General features: G+C 40.4%; 1 protein-coding gene across 2 annotated transcripts in view; it reads left to right on the top strand.

Annotated features, from left to right (window-relative positions):
- Nucleotides 1-21,191, top strand: part of ITPK1 (inositol-tetrakisphosphate 1-kinase) — a 143,179-nt gene that overhangs the window by 68,068 nt on the left and 53,920 nt on the right. For both annotated transcript variants that reach the window (XM_027746092.2, XM_027746093.2), the window contains 2 exons: nucleotides 2,371-2,496; nucleotides 11,264-11,381. In XM_027746092.2, coding sequence (XP_027601893.1) covers nucleotides 2,371-2,496; nucleotides 11,264-11,381 — 244 coding nt within the window. The remainder of the gene's footprint in view (nucleotides 1-2,370; nucleotides 2,497-11,263; nucleotides 11,382-21,191) is intronic.

Here is a 21,191-nt window from a genome sequence, read left to right as displayed (position 1 = left end):
TTTTCTTGTTTTCTGAATGTTTCTGTGCAGATTGAGCTGCAAGTGCAGGAAGAATGTAGAGGGGTAACCAATCTCAGATACTTATTTGCTTCTAACTGTTTCTCAAACTGGAAGTCCTGAAACTGGATTAATTCACATTTTTGTACCTTGGCAACTGGGAACTTTCTGACCTAGTTAAATGGACCCTTTGTTTTGCTGTTTCCTTCCAGATGTGATAGGCAGATGGAAAAAAATCAGAAAAAGCAGTGTGGTCATCTGAGATTTCTTTTAAGGATATTAGCTGATTTTTCTGGAGCTTGGTTGCAGAATTTAATTATCTCCTTTTGTGTCCTTAGCCAAGCTGCAATTAACTTCATTTTGCCTTAATTTTGCAGACACAGACTTTCCTTCAGCCTTTGTGCTGCACTACTTGTGAGAGTGAAAACAGAAGTGCCATGACAGCCAGACCTTCTGTGGATTGCCTCAGCTGGCCATAGTTTACCCATCCCTGAGCATCTACATGAAGTCTGTCGTGTCATCCTTACCATGGCATGTAGGGAGTCTGCTCCCCACCTGTGACCAGTGCCTTTGTTAGTCTCCTTGTAAGACAGACACACAAGATGTTTTCCAGTTGTATTAGAATCTGCATAAGGACTTCAAAGGGTCTCAACCTATAAACTGTTAGTAGGACCATGTAGTAATGGGGAAGCAAAGGGGGTCTCTGTGGGAGGAACTGGCAATCTTTCAGTTTGCTTTTGTGGCATAGGTAACTTCAGTTATTTTCCTCAGGTAAACCTAGCCCAGATAAGAGCAGAAAAGCAATTCAGTTAAATGGATCAGTTACATTAGCAACTAGCAAATTAATATAAGGCTGATAGATCTCTGCCGTTTTATTTTATTCGTTCTATCCTGTCTTATCGTTACCTTCCTTAAGGCACTCACTCCTTAATTCAAATCAGGACCATTTCTGTAGAGTGGGAAATTTTAGTAGGACAAAATTCAAGCTAATGAGACAGAAAACAGAGCATGAGCAACCTCTTCTGCCCAGCACTCCTCTCCCCCCTCTGCTTCCAACCCCCTTCTTTGCCAGAGTTGAATAAAAGGGATAGCAGCAATGGAAAGGAACGTGCATGTAACTATAAAATCAGATGCTAACTTTAGTTTAGTAAGAACACATCTGTCTTTCCTCTCAAAAATGTTCCTGGTTTGAAGTTTACAAGGTTAAATTGCCACTGATACAGTAGATCTCACAGTTGGTTGAAGTGCAGCTCTTGTGTTGTGAGCAGCCCGGTGTATTGGCCAGGACATGAGCCGAGTCTGGCAGTTACACTGTACTAATATTAAATCCGCTAAGTAGCTTCATGGGATCATTAAGTTTGGTGGTGATCTTAGGGGTCTGTAATACATCATCTTCATCAAAGCAGATTTGGCATTAAGTTTAGACTCAGTTGCTTAGGGCTTTGCCCAGTCAGGTGTTGAAAACCTTGAAGGATGGAGATCCTGTGGGACTCTGTGGGACTCTGTGCTGTAGCTAGACTGCCTCTGTGGTATTTTTTTTTTCCTGATTTAGTTGGAATCTCCATTTTGATCAATATCCTGATAAATGCAAACCCTCACAATGACATTGGCCAGCTCTCTTAGTATTCTTGCATCCCATCAGGTCCAATAGCTTTCTTTGCATTAATATTTCCTCAAGAGGAATTTCCTCAATTCTTTTCCAGTGCCAGAAGTTCCTCTGCTTCTTGAACCCTGTCTACCAAGACAGGGGATCAAGCCCTATGACACATTGCTATCACTTTCTGTCTTCCTGTGCTTTCTGGAGCAGAGTTTCTGCACACCCCACCCCAAATCTTTGTCTCCTACCCCAAGTCTGCTATTCGAAGTTCTCTGGGAACTGCACCCTTCCTTACCAGCTAAACATCTGTCCCTGTAGCAGATGAATTTGCACAGATCCTGAGTCACTTGGGTTTGTGTTACCTGTATTCCTGTCCTGGGTGCTGTTTTGTGCAATCCCAAAGGGCGAAGGGCACAGCAGGCATTCCTTTTATCAGTGGTGTTAATATTTGTTGGCTCATTACTTTCGCATGTATGTGAATGTACCAAGAAACTGAAGAGGGAAATGTTGGCTCAGGGTGGAGAAGCATAGGAGGGTGTTTGGATGGAGAGTGCTTGCCTGTAAGTCATGAAATTAGAGCTATGTTGCTGAGAAAATGTGTCTGGGTTAAATTTTCTAACATTCAATGAAGTGTAAATTCTCAGGGATTTGGATAACATAACAAAATAAAGGCGTTATGTAAAGTAAATGCCTTCTGTGTGGCAGCAACACCTTGGATGGTGACAGGGACAAGAATCTCCATATATTAATAAAAGGTTTCTCTCTGGTTTCTTCAGCTTGACCTCACCAAACCCATTGAAGATCAGGGCCCTTTGGATGTGATCATACATAAACTAACAGATGTCATCCTTGAAGCAGACCAGAATGACAGCCAGTCACTGGAGTTGGTTCACAGGTTCCAGGTAAGCGGTTCTTTCATAGTCTTTCTGCATTTCAAGCAGGAGGACAATCTTGGTGCAGCAAATTCAGTCTGTTTACTGTGCAGTTGGTAGGAAAAGAGCTCTCTGGCACACTGCTGCCCTGCTACTGATAGCCCAGAAAAAATAGTTTTGTCAGTCTAAAATGGACTTGCACCTTGGAGAGGTTTTATGTTGTATTGGTAAGGTTAGTAAGAACTGGTTTCCCACCAAATGTTATCCTGATGTCATTTCAAGAGCATTAGTGCTGCTCACAAGGAGGAACAAGTGTTTGCAGAGCCCTTTACGTGCATCTCTCCACGACAAAAGCCACTGAATTAATTTGGCCCAGTTCTGTCTAGTCTTCCCAGTTCCTGGAATGCTAATTTCTGTAGCATTGAGGTTATTCTGTCCTCTAGTGCTGAGGTTCTTGTTATACAATTTTTTTTCCTCAAGTTTACATTGAAGGTCAGAAATATGCAGGGCATAGTGGTACAGACAACTGTTTTCCCAAGGAATTCCTATCAGTAGTTTAAATACTGATGAAAATGATAAAGCAACACCTTTATAGATTTAAAAGGTGTTTCTTCTGGTGGCTATATTTGATAAAAGGTGTATTCTTTTCTTCTCATTCAAATAAAAGCACATTTAAAAAAAAGGTTCAGAATTTTATGGAATGCGCTTATGTCAGGCAAGTTCCGCAATTTTGACAACTTTACTTTCTTGGCATATGATGTTCTCTTCACCCTGCTTAATGTTTTACAACTAGTAATGCAGAAGGTATTTCGCTTATCAGAGTCAATATTCTTTTTGCAGAGCTTTTCTGCTTCCTCCCACCTGCATATTACTCAAACGCACAGGAGACGAAAAGTTTTGACTTGTGGGTCTGACCCTCTGGCACCAGTTCTCTGAATAGTGGATGACTGACTGTTCTTCAGTAAGCAGTGCAGCCATCCACTTCCCACAGCACTGGAAACTAATAAATGTCCAAAGAAGCATACAGGGAGATGGACTTCAGGGGCTCTCTGCTTGCAGTCTTTCCATGTTTCAAATGTGAACTAGTTTCCTGTCTTACCAATGGGAAAAACTGATGACCAGTCTAAAGGGTGCATGTGTTAGCTGATTAAGACTCATGAGAACGACTCTCATAAGGACTTGAGGGTTGTTTGTTTCTGTTTTGAGCTCTGATATGAATTTATGATATCTATGATAACATCAGTTTACAGACTGAGTTACAATACACCGATGTCTGATGATCTTCTTTCGAATGTTCTTTAGCATAGCTCAGTGCATGGCTTGTCCACAACCATGTAGTTGAACTAGAAAGTAGTTTCCCATTTCTGGAATACACATATTTCTCACTGTGGGTCTGAAATTATAATCTCTCAGTATCTTCAAAACTCATTCATTAGAAAGAGATTCTCTCCCAGTGCATTCCAAACTTTTCCAGTGAATAAGATAGAGGTAGGGACCCCTGTGAGCAGGCTTCTGAATTATATTCTCTCCCCAGTAAAGCAAGTCTGGTGCTTCTGCACATGTGACTGAGTTGTGCCACATCACTGGCATGCAGGGAGCTTCCATGGTAGTAAAACATGCACCCAGGAACCATCAGAGCAGAGGACAGGCCTGTCTGCATTGAATTACATGCCAAAATGTGGTTTTAGTGTATATTCTCATATAATTTTGTATCCAGGGCATAAACTAGCTGGAAATTGCTGCTTGTCTCCCTCTGTCCTGTATTATTTTTAAGATATTGAAAATTATTAGAAATTAAGAGAAGTGTATTCCCTAACAAAAAGAAATCATGAGAATCCATTTGTATAAAGCGTGTGGGGTGGGGCTGTTGTTTTGGGGTTTTTAAACTAAAATCAGTGAGCAACCTAAAAAGTGTAAAGTTACCCCTTGCAAAGAGAGCTGCTTATGTGTGTGAGGTGTTATATAAGCATTGTGGTATTTCTGGCACCTACACACAAGTCAAAATAGTGTGGTTCCCTTATTGTTCATTAGGTTGACTGAAAAAGTTCTGATGATCTTAACCAGACCAAACAGTGCAAAATTCATTATGCTTTTTTCCCGCTATTGGATATAAATGTAACAGCAAGATGATACCTGGCACCAGTCTTATTGTTGGCTCCATAAAGCAGTTTTCCAGGAAGCAGAGAGCAAGGGATCCTTGACCACAGGAGGAGGAATGATCTGTCAGGCTACATTTATGACCTTTTTAAGAATAGCTTTTTTTCAGAGCTGTATTGTTGAAACCTTGACCATCTAATCTGCAAGAGCTGAGGAGGAAACTGGCTTCACATTTACATGGCTCTATGTCCCTGTTCTCTGGAATCTGTGATGAACCCTTGTATGATCTGGTGGAGAGTGCTAATGGAACAGGAAGCCTCTTAGCATGTGGGTTTTTTCTTGCCATTTAATGACTTGGAAAAAAACCTTTACAGGAGACTGAAAACAGCACTAACAGCATGGAGGAGTTCCTGTTGACAGTGGGATTTTTAGCTGCAGAAGACCTTTAGGGCTGAGTTTTGAAGTCTTTGTGCTGGTTGGATGTGGTCTGGGCTGCAGTTGGTGGTGCAAACTGTTCTCCACTGCACTGTTCTACACTGAGTGTTCTCATCACTCCAGTGATGAGTGCCTAGTGATCTCATCCAAAGCTAAAGCAAAGGCTGCATGCAGTTCCTAGTGTAGTGTATTAAGTGAAAAGTAGAGAAATCTTTCCATTTGATTTTTAGGACACTTAGATCCTTATTTTGGGGATGATGATTATATGTAAAGATGATGTTCAGTCTCCCTTCCTACCCACTGTAACACTGGACTGGACCAATTGAACACGGTTTATTTGTTGTCTAGTAAAAATTGGTTATAGTCATTGGTGGTTCCTTCTTGACCAGAGGAACATGCAGGGAAGTCAGGTGGGAAGAGGCATAGTCCTCAGGGTGCCTTTCACTTACTGGTGCTACAGTTCCTTCCTTCTTGCTAAGAAAGAAAACCAAACTACCCCAGTTCCTTCCTTCTAGACAAAGTATATGACTTTGAAAACTGAGTATGTTTTAGCTTGTGTAAGACATTGGGGAATATTTGTTATTCTTTCATTAGAGCAAAATACTCTCTGAGCAGCTGCCTGTCATAGCTGTACAGGGGCTTGAGCAGCTTCATTCATTACAGCTTCATATTAGTCTGTTCCTTTCAAAATGATGTCTCAACTGATGGATAATCAGTAGGGCTATTAATTTGTCTCTCAGAGCTTTTTGTGAACAGGTTCTCTTTGCATTAGCCTTCTTGAAAAGATAGATCAGAAGCAGATTTTATGCCAAGGCTTCTGCTATCAGGTTGATAAAAATTAAAAACATTTTCTCCCCTGCTACCCTTCAACCCTTGACTCTTCCACTCGAGTTGTCAAGGATGGGCTCTTCTATTATTGATTGAGAAGCTCTCTTAGAAGGGATTGGGACTGGGAGGAAGGAAAATTAGGGAGATATTATGGAAGGAAAGGAGTTAGGGGATTGCTCAGCTGAGAAAAGGCAAGTGAAAAATCAAAGGAAACTAGTACATCTTAGTAATTCTTTTCTTACTGATAGGACAGGGTGAGACAAAGTTGAAGTGGTCTATTTGTACCTGAATTCACAGGCCAATACCTGTGTTTTTCCCATTTGAAAATATGGGTCTTAAATTTGTTGGAAGAGCCTCATATGCAGCAAAATTAACTAAAAATCTGTCATGCAAGTGCTAACTGTAAGGACAGCTTCCTGTGGGTAGGTATTTGCAAGGTGGAGTATTTCCAGTGGTGGAGTTTTGAAGGCTAAACAGGGCAGTTGAGTACTGAGAAAGTTGCTCTGAGATGTACAGTGAATGGAAATGTAACAGAAGATCTGTTCCCCTTTCTCCTTGCCACACCCTTCATCCCTCTCAACCATTGCAGAAATTTCTTTTATATTTGGAGACAAACAATTTTGAGATGAGTGTTCGTTGAAGACCCAGCATGCCTACACCTTTCCCTTTGGAGGAAAGTGTCTGTGAAAAGAGATCATCGCAGCCTAAGAAAAACAAAAAGGAAGCCTGAATCTGATGCAAACTCTTAAGACAAGCTTGTGTCTGTCCTTACATCTGTTTCTCCCCTGGAAAATGTTCGTTTGTTGTTGCAAACAGTCATCTTCATGTTTCTGTATATGGGGAAAGACAATCCAAACGATGTTATTGTTTCTTTTGCTAACTTTTTTTCTTTTGGAATATTTGTTTTATGGGACTTTGTTTCATATTAAACAAAAGATTATATAAGTTTTATTACTTAGTCATAAAATCAAGTTAGTGAATCAGTGAGTCTCTTATCTAATGACTTATTATTTGCAGTAGATACTGTATGAACTTTCTGTTAAAATATCAAAAAAAATCATTAGCTGCCTTTTTTGGGTAAAATGACAAGCAAGTCTATTCTCATCTATACAAAGGCTTCTCAAGAAAAGTATATATATATATTTTAATCTCTGGTTTATATCCAGAGATATTTATTAGGCAACATGAAATATTTGGTCTCTCTTTGATTTCAAGTTTCAGTGCTGGCCTTCTGCCAGTAACAGGGCTGGTACAGAGCATGACTTAACGCCAAGCCTGGAATACAAACAAAAGAGGATCTGCTAAAAGTCCTTGTTTTTTCTTGTTTGCTTTTATTATGTCAAAGATTAGAAAGAGGAAAACATAGATATTGTCTGGGTCAAGCTGAACTGGAGCCCAAGGACAGAGCCCTTTCAAACTATTGTTGGAAAGCCTAAATATCCTCCACATTGTTGCCTGGGTGGTTTGAGTCTGCTGTTGGATGCCAGTGTCCAGTAAATCCACCAAAGAAGAGAGCAGAGTTGTTTTGTTACAATTACCAGAGAAGATTTGAATGTTCAAAGTTGAAAGGTTGTGCTGTACTGAAAGCTTTCTCTTGGCTTCAGTGTTTCTCTTTTTCTCCTTCAACTGCTCCATTTTCAAGTTCATATCTATAGTAGTTCGTCTGTTACGAAAATTATTAGACAGAAACCCTTCATGTTTTTCCAGATCTGTATTTCTAATAGTGGAGTCATTCTGTGGCATGGGAAGAGTGCTGCTACTTAGGCTACATCAATAGTTTTCCAGTCTGTTAGGTGATGTTCACAGGTATATATTCAGTAAAACATGATGCCTGAGTGTGCAGCAGTTCCTAGTAAAGAATCAAAGTTTATGAAAGGTTTCATATCAGCTATTTTAATTGTTCCTGTGAAACTAAGAAAATTGATTTTCGTATTGTAATTTCCTGTTGTGAGGAATTGGTGTAAGGTTCAGATTTTGAAATTATTTATTTTAAGTAATTTTCTGAATACATGTGTATTCAAACTCTTTCTTTTGCATGTGCTGGTGATATACTGGTGAGAAGTGTGGGAGACTGGGAAAGTGCTGGCAGTGTACAGGCCCAAGGGGAAGCTGGATGATTTGCTTTGGGGATCCTGGTGTAACTAGATAGTTTTGTTTTTGAATGCAGAGTTAGTGCTTTGTGATGGAAATCCAAGAAACCAATGGTATGTGAGAAGAGATGCAGAGTATGAGGACGAGTGCATATTGATGTTCCTGTCCTCTGAGCAGTTAACCTCTAACTGTGTTCAACTAGAAAGGACATACACAAATAGACTCACCTTGTTCTGCATTGGGAGTCCTTTGCTTCAAAGGGAGAGCAGTTTCTGGATTCATTTAGAAGGAGAGATCTGTAGCCTGTCCCCAGATTAGCTCTACGAGACACTTCAGGTCTGAGTCCTTTCCTTTACTCAGATAACACAGATCTTCACTGCCCTGCTGACAGTCTCTCAAGTTTTGGCATTCCTATGCCCTCTGGCTGTCTGAGTGCCTAAGCCTGCAAATGGAGAAAAGCTGGAGAATAGTACTTGACATAGATTTGATGCTCAGAAATGTCCTTGTTTTATAAAGAAACTCATGTTCAGCCTCCTTTGTGTGTATTTGAAGGGGCTGTCTGCTTGCACTCAGTGCAGTTCTTGACATTAGAGTAGTTTAAGTCTTCCAGACTCTAAATGGCTTTTGGAAAATAGTCCCCATCTTCATCAGTTATTTCATGTTTGCCTTACAGAGCTTTTCGAAGGCTCCTTAAGGCAACAGGATGAGAAATCAGTCACTGGAAAGTCAGCTTAGATGCTCTGTTCTGTTGAGGTGTTGACTGGTGTAGAATGGCCTTGAGATCGTGCCTTCATTCCTGTTGAACTTTGTTATGCTGTGTCAAGCTCACTGCTTGGATCATCTTACATACAGGTTAGAGCTATTGTCATTAGAAATAAAGCAACTGTGAAGTTCCTTACAGAAAGCATAAAAAAGCCATGCTCCCTCTGGAAATACTTAGTGTAATGTGAGCCAAGGTAACAAGTGGAATACACCAATCCCAGGGAAGTGAGCATAGTTCTCAATGATGAGATGAGCATCAGGAGGATTTGGGAATGAGCACTAGGAGCTAAGACGGGGAAAAATCATTCCCTCCTTGGAGGGGAGTAAAGGTGACAGAGTCCACAAGCATGACAAATGTATGTGTGAGGGGAAGGATTAGTGTGTGCAGAATAGGGGCTGGACTAAGATGGATGTATGGGGGAGCTTGAATTCAAGGTGGAACCAGAGACTTGTTGAGGCTGAGTGGTGATCACAGGAAGAGCTAGCACACACATCTGAAGCACTGCAGGACATTTGCTGTGGGATCTCTGCTGAGGTGACATTTCAGAGCTGTGACGTGTCCAGGCTGAGTTCTGTGCTTACTTGCTGCCACATCATGGTATTGCCTGCCTGTAATGTGTTCATTCTCTAAGCGAGCTCATGAAGGTACACTCTGTGGTAACTCCCTGTTTTAAACTGTGGCATAGAGGAGCTGAAAGAGCTGTCTTGTTATGCTTCAGATTTGTTGAGATACTCAAGTACAGTTTCACAGTCAGCAAGTTTAAGCTAAGGCCCTAATCGCTGGATCATGCCAGCTTCACAGGGTGTCTTTTAGTGTTGCATTAAAGGGTATGTGTGTGTAGCCACGCGTAGGTGTTTAAGATGCATTAGGTAATGAGACACTCTCGCTCTTAAAAAAAAATAAAAATCTCATCTGTATTTAAAGCTGACTCTGGACGTTCTAGGGGCAGGACACTCATGAAAACTGTATGTTCTGGGTTTTAATGACTTGAAATGAACCTAGCTTCTGTTCCAGTGAGTCAATGAGGCTTTTTATGCAGGCTGTGCTGCAAGGGTGAGACAACAGCTGGGTCTGACAGTCTTGATGACTGACTGTGCAAAAGACTGTCCCTGACTTCTACTAAGTGGCATCAAGTTCGGATATATCTTTGGGGAATTAATTCTTTGCGTTCTGTAGGGATTATTAAATATGTCAGACAAAAGTATCACCACTGAAGATTGCCTCATGCCCTGTGGAAGAAAGCTGCTTGTGTGCTATGGGTGATGCAGTGGGTTCATTAAACTAATCATCCCAATGCTGGATCCTCTTAGCCTCAAAAGAATAATCCCCTTTTAGCAGCCATCAGTTCAGACTATGTAGTCAGCAGAAAGCAACAGTTTGCCAGTGCTGGGGTGGGGAGGAAATCTACATCCCCAGTCAGTGTCTGGAGCAAAATCCCTTTCTGGGAATAGATTATGCCATTCAACTCAGTATATAGCAAAGTGCATCTCCTGAGGCCACCTCCTCATACTCCTAAGTATGTTTTGGAGTATGTTTCCTTCTTGAAATAGTCAATTTAAATGAAGTAGATCTTCATGAAAGCCCATTATTGCAGGAGCACTTACCGTGCCTTTTGCATGAATGGATTTAAAGAAATTAGTGAAAACATAAGGATGGATTTGGGAAGTTGGATAAAACAAAGACAGATGGTAACTTGGAAAATATTTGTCTGATTTTTAATAGAGTAAGATAGATGTGTGTGTTTCCCATTGACTTTATGGGACCAGATAGGGGTGATGATGAAGGAACTCAGTTTCTCTTCTAAGAAACAGAAGGAAGTTTTGTTGGGATTACAAGGCCAATACCTGGCAGCTGTGTCTGTGTTCATGGCCAAGATGCAGTAGTGCAGTCATGACCTCAGTGAATGGGGAATTGAGTTCCCAAGATGAAGTTCCATGAGGTCATTAACTTTGCTTTGTTCTTTTAGTCAAGAAAGGAGAGTATGAACTTAGAGAAGTAGCAAACAATGAAGACACAGTGAAGCTGCAATCTCTTTGGCTCTGCCAAATAAAATTTCAGCCCTTATCATCCAGCTCTTAACACTGTCTTCAGCGCAGCTAGAGGACAGCAATAATAACAACATAAAAGAATCCAGATGTAGTTCTGAGCCTAGTTCACATGGTTGTGATGTTCACGTGCAATAATTCAATGCAAGGCTGACCCCAAGATAGCAATGTGTCATCCTTCTTCTCCTAATTGCTTTCCTCAGTGCTGCTCACAGCTCTTACTGTGGCACTTTGCCACTGGCTCCCTTTTGAGTTGATGTGGTTGCAGCACAGGTTTTTCTGCTGATAGCGAGTCTACAGGAGAAATTTGTTATCCTAAACCAGTTAGCTGTCACATTTGTGTTTGTTTCAAATGTCAGTGTCCTGACTGTCTGGTGACTTCCTGTGTTACCTATGTCCGTTTGGCTCCCCTTGAGGAGAAGCTGGACTTCGAGGTTTTTAACATTTTTTATTCTCTTCCCCATCTCATTATTTTTCCACACTTGTCAGCAAACCTAATGCCTTTTTTTTTTTTTTTTGAATATATATTGTTTTGCAGGAGTATATTGATGCTCATCCAGAAACCATTATCCTGGACCCTCTCCCGGCTATTCGTACACTTCTGGACCGGTCCAAGTCTTACGAGCTAATTCGGCAAATAGAGGCATATATGCAAGGTAGGACAATACCTGCTCTCCCTAAAGGCTTTTATTGTGGCTAGAGAAGGAAGCAGCTTGCTTCTGGAGGCTGCATGTGAAGTTTGAAGTAGTGGTTTTGGGCCCCTTGTGTTCTGTCTCTCCATGGGAGCACAAACACTGAAGCATTCCTGTGTCACAGGATTGCCCTCTGGAATCCTGTGCTCTTCTTTTTCCATATACACAAAGGAGGTTTGCATCTGGTTAAAAATACGATGTGGATTTAATGGGGAGCATATTTACCACAGTGAGCACTCCCAGAAATCTTCTGGAAAACATTGTCTTTGTGTGTGTGCTGGTAAATTGAAATGACTGTACAAACTCCACAGCTTGTAATAAGAATCTTGAGGCCTGAATTTGAGGGAGAAAAAGAAATTTTTTTTTTTGGAAAGGACCAAAAGAAATTGGATTGTAAATAGAGCTAAGGTCTTTGAGAAGCCCTGGAAGCCTATTGCACAAGCTATTTGCTAGGAGGAACATACATATACTTTTGGTGCTGGCTTGTTACCTGACATAAACTATTGCCTTTAATTGGCATCATTTGAGTTGTATTCCCGTGTTTAGAAGTCATGCCTTTTCAACCCGAATAATTCTATTATCTTATCATTTTAACCTTTGTAACTGTTGGGTTAAGTTAGTCTTTCATTCCTTTTCTACTTCTGCTACTGTCATGTTCTTGAAATATTTCTTAGCTTTTGAATTTAAGTCTAAAATATCTCTGAAGTAACTGTTTCATATGTTAGATGACTATATTTGGGGGAAATTGAGTTGCTCTAATGAGTTGTTCTAATGGAATATTATTGGAAATAACATTGAGATTGTGTTATCACTCTCTTGATGGGCAGATAAGAAGCTTCTCAATGTGTATTTTTATAGTTGTGGATTTATAGACATATTGTTTGCATATAACCTGCCTGGCCCATAAAGACACTGACAGTGTCTTTATGTAAAAAAAAGACTAATAATTCACAGCACTCTCTCTTGTCTTTTGGAATTTCTTCAGGAGAAAATGCTCAGTTAGTTTAGAACGATTTTGTTTTGGAGCAGTTATTGCTGTTTGTAAGTTGGAGAGACGTGCTGAGGGAAACCTGTGCTCTGAGGAAGTGGTTGAGATTTTGTTCTAGCAGAAGAGAGATTCAGTAGGATTTGCTTTTGTTCTTTTTTTTTCTAAAATTGCTATCACTACTATTGTTATCTCTATGAGAACAATATGTCTGGGAGACCTTCCAGTTTTTCCAAGTACTTTGTCTTCCGCATATTTCAGCCTCCTCTGGTCAAACTGATGAGAAAAAGAAATAAATGCTTAAGGAGGAAAAAGAAAAAGGAAATTCATATTCAGTTAAAACTAATAATTTAAAGAGAAGTTGTTAATAAAGTTGAAGAATGAGGTAAGGAAAAGCTTTACCTGTTGTCACTGGCTGCTGCAGTGTGTTTGGTGACCATATTTCCCTGACCCTGTGTCCCCCTCCCCCCAGCACTTTCCTTCCCAGTCTCATCTTATTTTTGTCTCAAAATCAGAAATATCATGACAAAGACCTTGAACCAACTTTGTATTTAGCAGAGGAAATCTCAAGAGAGCTGAATGATTGTCTAACTTCTCTTTCTGGCCTAAGTAGATCAGCCTCTGTGTTCCTGCACATGATGATCTGCAGTGAGAGAAAAGTTACACTGCTCTAGGCAGCTGTGGGTTTTTCCCCTTTCCTTGTTTTCACCTGCTAAGTTATGTTTTCTCTGTTGCAGCTGTCATGTCATATCCCAAGGCCATGAGCACTTAAAAAACTCAAACAAGAAGTAATACATCTGTGAATAGCAGGAGCTCTTAGGAGCCACATCTTTTCAGTTCCAGAATTTCAATATGGAAGTAACTACCAAGAAAACTATATCCTAGTCTTTAGCTGTAACTAGAGAGCCCAGTTTATTGCAGGATACAAAATTGATGTGATAGGTTAAGTTCAGTGCAAGGTATTGTGTCTTCCCAAGGGGTACTGTAAACTCAGGAGGGTTGAGTATATATGTAAGGAGAAACATTCTGCTCTTCTGAGTCTTTCAAAAGAAAATTCAGTGTTTATTTACAGACCAGTTTGGGATTTCAGTGCTTATTGCCTCTAATTGAATTTTGTTTTAAAGTAACTATAAATGAAGTATAGTCTTTATTTATGATCCTCAGTTTATACTTTATTTCAACTCTGTAGACCTTACAAGAACTGTATAAGTAAAGACTTGCACCCATTGGGTTAAAGAGAGGGTGACTACATTCTCTGCTGATTCCAGTTTGCTCAGTGCTGTACCCTCCTCCCTCTGTGCAGCCTACACCTTTGAAAATGGCTGATGTTGCTGAGGTGACTGCATTCTATAAACATGTTCTGTAAATAACTTGATTTTAAATTTAATTATCACTCAGATGTCCAAGTTACTGTCCTTTTGACAGAGAATTCTCCATGCTTCCTGAAAAAGGGAATCCCTATTTGAAGTGGCTAAAACTGGGCATGTGGACATTGTTAGGCTTTCTGAACGTCCAGTAGCTTGCTCTTTATTGAGTCAAGTGTCAGAGTGATAAGTACTTTGATCCAGCCTCCTGAGAATGAGTAGCAAGGACACTTTGTTGCATGCTCCTTTTCTCTGCTGCCACAGTCTGTGGCCGCTAAAGGAACTAAGGTGGAAGAGAACTAGTAACTAGGGCAGAGTTATACTAGTAACTAGAGCAGAGTTTGAGAGAAAGCACAGGGTTGAACCTGGGCTTTCCATGTCCTAGTCTGACACAGTAACCACTCAGTCATTGTGGAAATAAAAGGCTCGCAGACTTGCAGAATCACAGAGGCTGGAAAAGTCCTCTTGAGAATATATAGTCCAACTCCCTGCTCAAAGGAGGAACATCTAGAGCAGGTTCTTCAGGTCCGTGTCCAGTTGGGTTTTTGTGTATCTCCAAAGATGGATACTGCATAACCTTTTTGAGCAACCTGCTCCAGGGTTCACCTTGAGCCTGGTGTGCTGGCATGCAATTAGCAGTGCTGAGGTGATTTGCAGAGATTGCTTTATTCAGTATAGATAGTGATACCTCTCTTGGAAGGAAGTGAGACTCTCTTCTTGTTGGGGAGGGGGGGAATGAGGGGCGGAAATCTTTAAGAGATATTTGAACATTAATTTTATAGATTCTATTTTGGAATCAATAGTCTGGCCAGCGCTGTGACTTCCTCCTTTTCCTGTTCTCTGTTATTTTTGAGTGCAAACTGTAAAAGAACTAGTCCTTCTGAAACCTGTACTTCTGAGTCTTTTTAAAAAGAGATTTGAAAAAATAAAGGTTGCATTCCCAGCTAGTGTCCTACATAGCTGGCAGGTCGATACTGAAATAAATCACTGAAGAGATTTTTTTGGTGTAGCAGTTGACTTCTCTCAGCAGCTGTATTGCTTTGTTTACTTATCTGTGAAGACTTCCTTCTCAAATAAAAGTGCTCTAGATCAGATTCTGTGATGTTTGGTGAAAGATCAGGAGCATTATTTAATGGAAATTTCATTTTTAAAGGGTGTTGTACGGTTGGAACTGTGTCAGCCTTTTTAAAGTTCTAACCTAATGAAAAATAACTAAATCATGTGATGTTGTGTTGAAAAACTGATTCTACAGCTTTGATTTTCAAAATCTGACACAAAATTATGCTTAAGATGGTAATAGATAATCACTGTGACTAGGCACTAACTAACCTTTTTGTATTACATTTTTTTGTTTAAAGATGAAAAGCCACATGCTACTCACTCGGTACTCTACCTAGTTAGTGTTCCCATCTGCTGCTCAGATTCCTTTGCTGTCTCAAGTGACTTACTGGTTTCTCAGGTAATGTTTGAACTTAAGGTATTGCAGACCCTGGAGTTCATTTCTTTACCACTTGCTCCTGGCTTTTTCCCCCCATGATTTAAAAATCATATTGTTCTTCGATTCTTAAATTTAGATCTAAAATTTATACAGACACTAGTCTTTGTGGAGTTCATCTAGAAGCTCCTGCATGAGCCAAGCTGCAGCTCCCGAATTTCTCTCTCCTAACAGTTTTCTTTGAAGTACAGGAGCTATTTCCTTAGGACAGTATAAACCCCTTTAGCTGTGATATTTTCATCTTGGCATGTAATCAAAATCATTTATGTTTGATTGTTTACTATTTTATGAGAAGTTGCTGTGTGTGCTCCTTTCTGATTTTGGGGAATATTATAGAACAGATCATGGCATCCTTCTCTATTCCCTAGATTTCTTTTTATCAGATTCTCTCTGTCTTAGAAATACTCCTTGAACAGCTGCATGTATTTTTATTCCTAGAGGGGAGGCTCAGCACGATGTAATGGGTAAGGCACTTGATTTGGGGCTCAGGGTTTTCTGCTTGGTGCTGGTTCTGACTTGCTGCATGACCTTGGGCACAGTGTGTCTCTTTCTTTCCTTGACACTCATCTACCTGTCTCTTCCCTTTAGATGCCACATTGTTTTGGGCAGGAACCTCTTGTCCAGGTATACATGCACATACTCTGATACAGAAAGTGTCTGGTGCCAAGCAAGCTGTGTAGGTATTGTTTTAACAGAAATTGTTGATCTGTTGAGTAGAAATTAGAAATTATGCATTAACAATTCAACATCAAAGCAGGTAGTCAGGTTTTATTTTTTGGAAGTTATGGAGCATGTACATTGCTGGAACAGTGCATACTCAAAACTTCTCAAAACCAGGCCACCCAGTTAAAAGTGCATGAAAATAACTGTATATACATAGCTGTAGGCATTCACCTTTTGAAACTGTGGCCTCTGCTCTCTGTGGCCTACTTTTCAGAGCAGTTTTGGTCAGAGGGGGGAGAGAAGAATAGTTACACAGGTCAACTTGAGGCACCTCTATCTGTATTTGAAGCTCCTATTAAAGTGAAAAGAAAAATCTTTTTCAATTTAAAGCCTCTTAATCACTTACTTGAGACTCACTTCTTTATGTACATACCAGTAAAGTGTCTTAAGTTAGAGGGCTGATGTTAGCTACTGTAAATAACCGCGCCAGTTTTTGAATGGAAAAGTCTCCCTTGTTGATTGTACACCCTCTTTCCACCAAGAATGCATGCAGACAGATGTCTTGTTCTCTCACTACAAGTGTGTGGTGCATGTTCACTCACTGGATTTTAATTTCTGTCTGAAAACTAGTATACATGTGTGTAAGGAAGGAATTGGAGTGGAATTAATATGCTCTGTGACTGGAAGGAGTTTGTCTATAGTGCATCAGCTCACAGCAGTGTTGCACGTGGCAGTGCTCTGTACCCAGCTGTCACCACTTGGCAGATCTCGGTCCTGCTCTATCAAACTGGAAATACCCTGGGACATTTGACCCAGGGAGTTGTTACCTGACGTCTTCCTCATAAAAGCTCATTCATTCATCCACGACGGGGGTAACAAAGGGACACGAGCATGATAAACAAGCCCTGGCTTTGAAATTTGAAGTAGACAGCTGCTTCCAAAGGACTAATCCTGTCCTGAGAGAGGTGGCAGGAAAAGAAAGTGGGAAGCCCCAAAAGGAATCTGTGATCTGTCTTGTACCATTTCTTCTCTTGTTAAAGGAGTTTACAAAAGGATTTTCTAAGGTAAGAATGTTGAAAGTTAGCCATTTCATAAACAGAAAATATGATCAGGCTTTCCTGTCCCTTCCTGCCTCTCCTCCCCTCCTTCAGGATTTCATCATTTTGGGCTGTCACCTCTGTCCCAGCATAGGTAGGAGGGACCAGAGAGCTGGGGACCTCTGTGGGTGTGAGGGGCACAGTCCCTGTTCTCCCACCCAGGAGTGTCAATCTGCTGGCCTGCTGCTTCTGGCCTCCTAAGATCCATCAGCTTGGTACTGCTCAAGTGACTCTGCAGTCCAACAGGCACACAGCCCAAAGAAAAATATAGAAAACATTTTTATTGACTTATCTCACAGTGTGCCAGTCAGAACTCCTTGAACCAACAAACAACTGTCATCTTGGATCCCTAGTAGTCTTGATGACCACTGAGCTTTCAAAATAAGCCTGCCTGTAAAGTTCAGATATTTTTGGGTGGACTTAGGTTTAAACTTTAACTCTAATGTGCTTTTGTGACCAGATATGCGAAATCTGCACCCCACTTTCAGCCTCTTTTGCTTATCTGAATCTAAAAAAGAAACAAGGCTGGACCTTTTATTCATTTATTGTATACCAGTGTTGGAAACTTTTATTTTACATCTACATGCATAATTTCAAAGCATATGTGTACTTGATAAAGCTGGCAAGGTGGAAAATTTTAAATCAATTTAAGCAAGAACTTCTGTGAATTTTGGTTAGGGGTTTGGGTGGATCTGAAGAATGACCGAACCTGCTTTGATGGTGTAAAGATATAAGCCATAACTGCACTCCATTTTCATGGGGCATTCCTAAGACATCTCCTGTTTTATGAACAGAACATGGATTAACTCTTGAGGATTAAGAAAGGAGGAGCAGAGATTCTTCTTGTCATGATGAAGTCTTCACTGAATAAACTGGATGTTTTAAATTCCAGCACAGTTGTGTTTCAAGTTATTCTGATCCTCTTGAGCAGAAATTTCTTTGGCTAGCATCCAATTTTCCCAAGTATCTGGGTACTAGAAAAAGTAATGAAGGAGCATTGAAGGATAAATTGCTCATAATATCAATGTAAAACTTAATTGGGAATGCTTTTTGCAGTAAGTGGCTTTTCCCGATGTTTCTACATATATTGTCATAAGCTCAGAGGTCAAGAAATAAATCTTGGAAAATGAGACCTTTCATCTGAGTTGGAAACCAGGACTTGGCTGGTTGAACATTATTCCAGTTCTGGCGTAATGTGTTCATGTCACTTTTGCTGCTGAAGAAGGAGTTTATTTTAGGATGGGTTACAGTGGTCTGGTGTGAACAAGAAAAGTAGCATCCCTTGCATTTTCTCAGATAACTATCTAGCCAACATGTTGTACCCCTGGTTAGATTCTAATTTCTCCTCATGAAGAGTCCAGCAGGACCTTAAGGCTTTTTGAGGGTTGCATGGAGTCCGCTGATTACAATACTTGAGAGATCCAAGAAGAGGATGTTTTCCTTTACCGGGACCACTTAATATCCAGTTTAAAGTCACTACTGGCTCACATTTCACTTATCTGCTGGCCTTGTGCAACTGTTCCATCTGAGTGTATCAGTAAAGAAAATCATGAAAGCTTGGGTGCATTTATGTTCTTGATGTCAGTAGTTGGTTCTGTTTCATGAATTTTCCAAATGGCTTTCAGAAGTTAGAGTGGAAGAGGCTTAAAGTATAAAGGTTGACGAGAGGGACTTGAAAGGATCTCAGTTTCATATATAGTTTATGATTCAGTGGAACCAAACCCCTATGGTCAGTTGTTTGATGGTCTTGCTAGACAACATTATTTACTTGTTGTCATTTGATACACTACACATTAACATCTTGCTGTTCTTCCTGTTTGGAGTACCTTTCTTACAGTAGTGCTTGCTGATTTTTTGTTTTTCTGATGTGTAAATGCTGCATATGGGGTGGAAATAAAGAGATCCAGATGCATTCATAGGCTGGAATGGCTGTATGGAGACAGCCATGGAGGCACTTCTGGAGCATCAGTAATCATGGTTCATGTCACTGCATTTGTGTTAAGGAAACAAAACTGATTCAGCAGGATACAGCTTAGCTCTATGAAAACAAAAAGATGCTACACTGAGAAGAAAAAGTGATAGTGTTACAGGCATATGTTACATCTGTTCATACCCTGTTTGGTGGGCCAGCATGTTTCAGAACTTGTGACCTTTGTAGGGGAATATGCACCTGTTTAGTTCTGTACACAGAGAGTGAACCACGGCTTGTTAATTTGGGTTAAAATAGTCTGAATAGTAGAAATTGCGTATCCCCCAAATGACAATTTATGTCCATGTTGCTCTAGTTGCCTTCAGGCCTTTGGGCCTCTTAGAGTTCTTGGAAGCTGTCAGCTAGAGATTGGGTAGCTGGACACAAGTCAGTACATTGAAATACCCCCCCCCCCCCAAAGATCTGTCCTCAGAGGACAGATCTTAGATAAACTGAAGCATCAGAAAGTACAAGAGAGAGACCAAAGACATGGAGATAAATAAACTGTTTTCAATGTGGCAAGTCAAGCATCCTGTACTAGTGGCATTCCAGGACATTTCTTATTAACTCTGAAAAAGGCAGATGAACGCAGGATGGCAAACCTTTTTGTAAAGGCCAAATTATTTAGTTTTTTCCAGAAAGTATGAGACAACAATATCAGATGGGTTTACCAAAAGACAGTGTAGAGTCAGGATGGTGACAGATCCACTGTATTGTGGTCTCTTGGGCCTATAATGAAATAACATGGGCAGCTCATGCATTGTTAACTTCTACATTGACTCACTGCTCAGGAAAGACCTCAGTATCACAGTGGGTAGCTCACTGGAAACTTCTGCCCCCTCAGCCTCAGTAGTCAAAAGAGAACTTGCCAGCAGAATCAAACAAAAACATTATGGTGGCCAAAAACAGCATGGAAGATACTGAGTGTACAGTTATGGAAATAAAGTGCTTTCTTTTCTTGAAGACTGTTTTCAGTTCTGCTTTCCTGAATTTAAAAATATGCATTAGAAGTAAAAGGAATCCTGGAGAAAAGGGACATTACCAGTGCCAAGAGACTGCCACACAAGGCAAGAGTGAGATCAATCTCAGGTTAGCAGAGGTGGAACAAAACCTGGAACAAAATATAAATAAATGGAGAAATGTTCCCCTTTTTCTCTTTCATGCCATGTCAGAGTAGAGTTCCACTGCATAGCTGTGCAGTTGACATAAAATATCAACTAAGATCATAGCTGGACTGAAAGATGTAGGAGACATTCATGACTGGGTTTGAAAGGTTTACAGACCCTTGTGGTTGGGGGTATATAGCACTGACTGATGGATGTGAAAAAGAAACTCCACTGATGAACTCTGAGCTGCGTAACTTGGGATATGTTGGAGGACAATATATATTCCCTTTCTTCCAATTTGAAAACCACTGCCAAGTTGGAGAGATTGAGATAACACGGTATCAGCTGAATTGGGAGGTCATTTGGTTTCCTGTGTTCATTTACCATCTCCAGGAAAGCAAGAATGCCTGAAAGTGCAGTGAGGATTTAAAGCATTTTCTATACTCCATAACTTTTAAACCTGATGTGAGTAGTAACATTTTGGTATTTTTACTGTCTTGTGAATAAAGTATTTAATATAAATTATTATGAGCAGTCAGCATGTTAAATAGGAACTCAAATAGAGCTAGACGTGTTAAAACTGTTATTCTTTCAGAAATAAGGCTGGATGACATGATTATGACTTTTTTTCTTTGATAACTCTCTCTTCTGTTACATTGAAGCCCACAGAAGACCCTGTAGAGCAAAGCAAGGGAGTGTGCACAAGGGGACAGAACTGAGGCACTGCAGGGCAGGCACTTGTAATACATGATGAGGAGTTAACTGTACTGAACACCCTTGAAGATTTTTTTCTATTAGCTTTTATTCCACTAGAGGATCAAGGAGGTCACCCTCCAGATCACACTGGTGCATTGTCTGGGACAGGGTGTTACTTGACACACTGGGACTTTTCAACTTTTTAAACATTTTGTTTCATTTCCTCCCTTGCTGCCTGGCAAAATTATGAGTAAGACTGACGGGTTGCAAAATTTGTCTCCCATGTAAATATGAAAGTGATTTAACAGATAATGTTTCACAGTCTCACCCTCCTGCCCACCCTAACAAGCCTGCTCCATGATCAGAATAGCTGCAGCTTTTTCTGTGCTGCAGCTCAGC

The sequence above is a fragment of the Pipra filicauda genome, unplaced genomic scaffold, assembly GCF_003945595.2.
Source record: "Pipra filicauda isolate LSUMZ 115617 unplaced genomic scaffold, ASM394559v2 scaffold27_size4233163_pilon, whole genome shotgun sequence".
Taxonomy (NCBI): domain Eukaryota; kingdom Metazoa; phylum Chordata; class Aves; order Passeriformes; family Pipridae; genus Pipra; species Pipra filicauda.
This window is presented reverse-complemented; position numbering and strand designations above follow the sequence as displayed.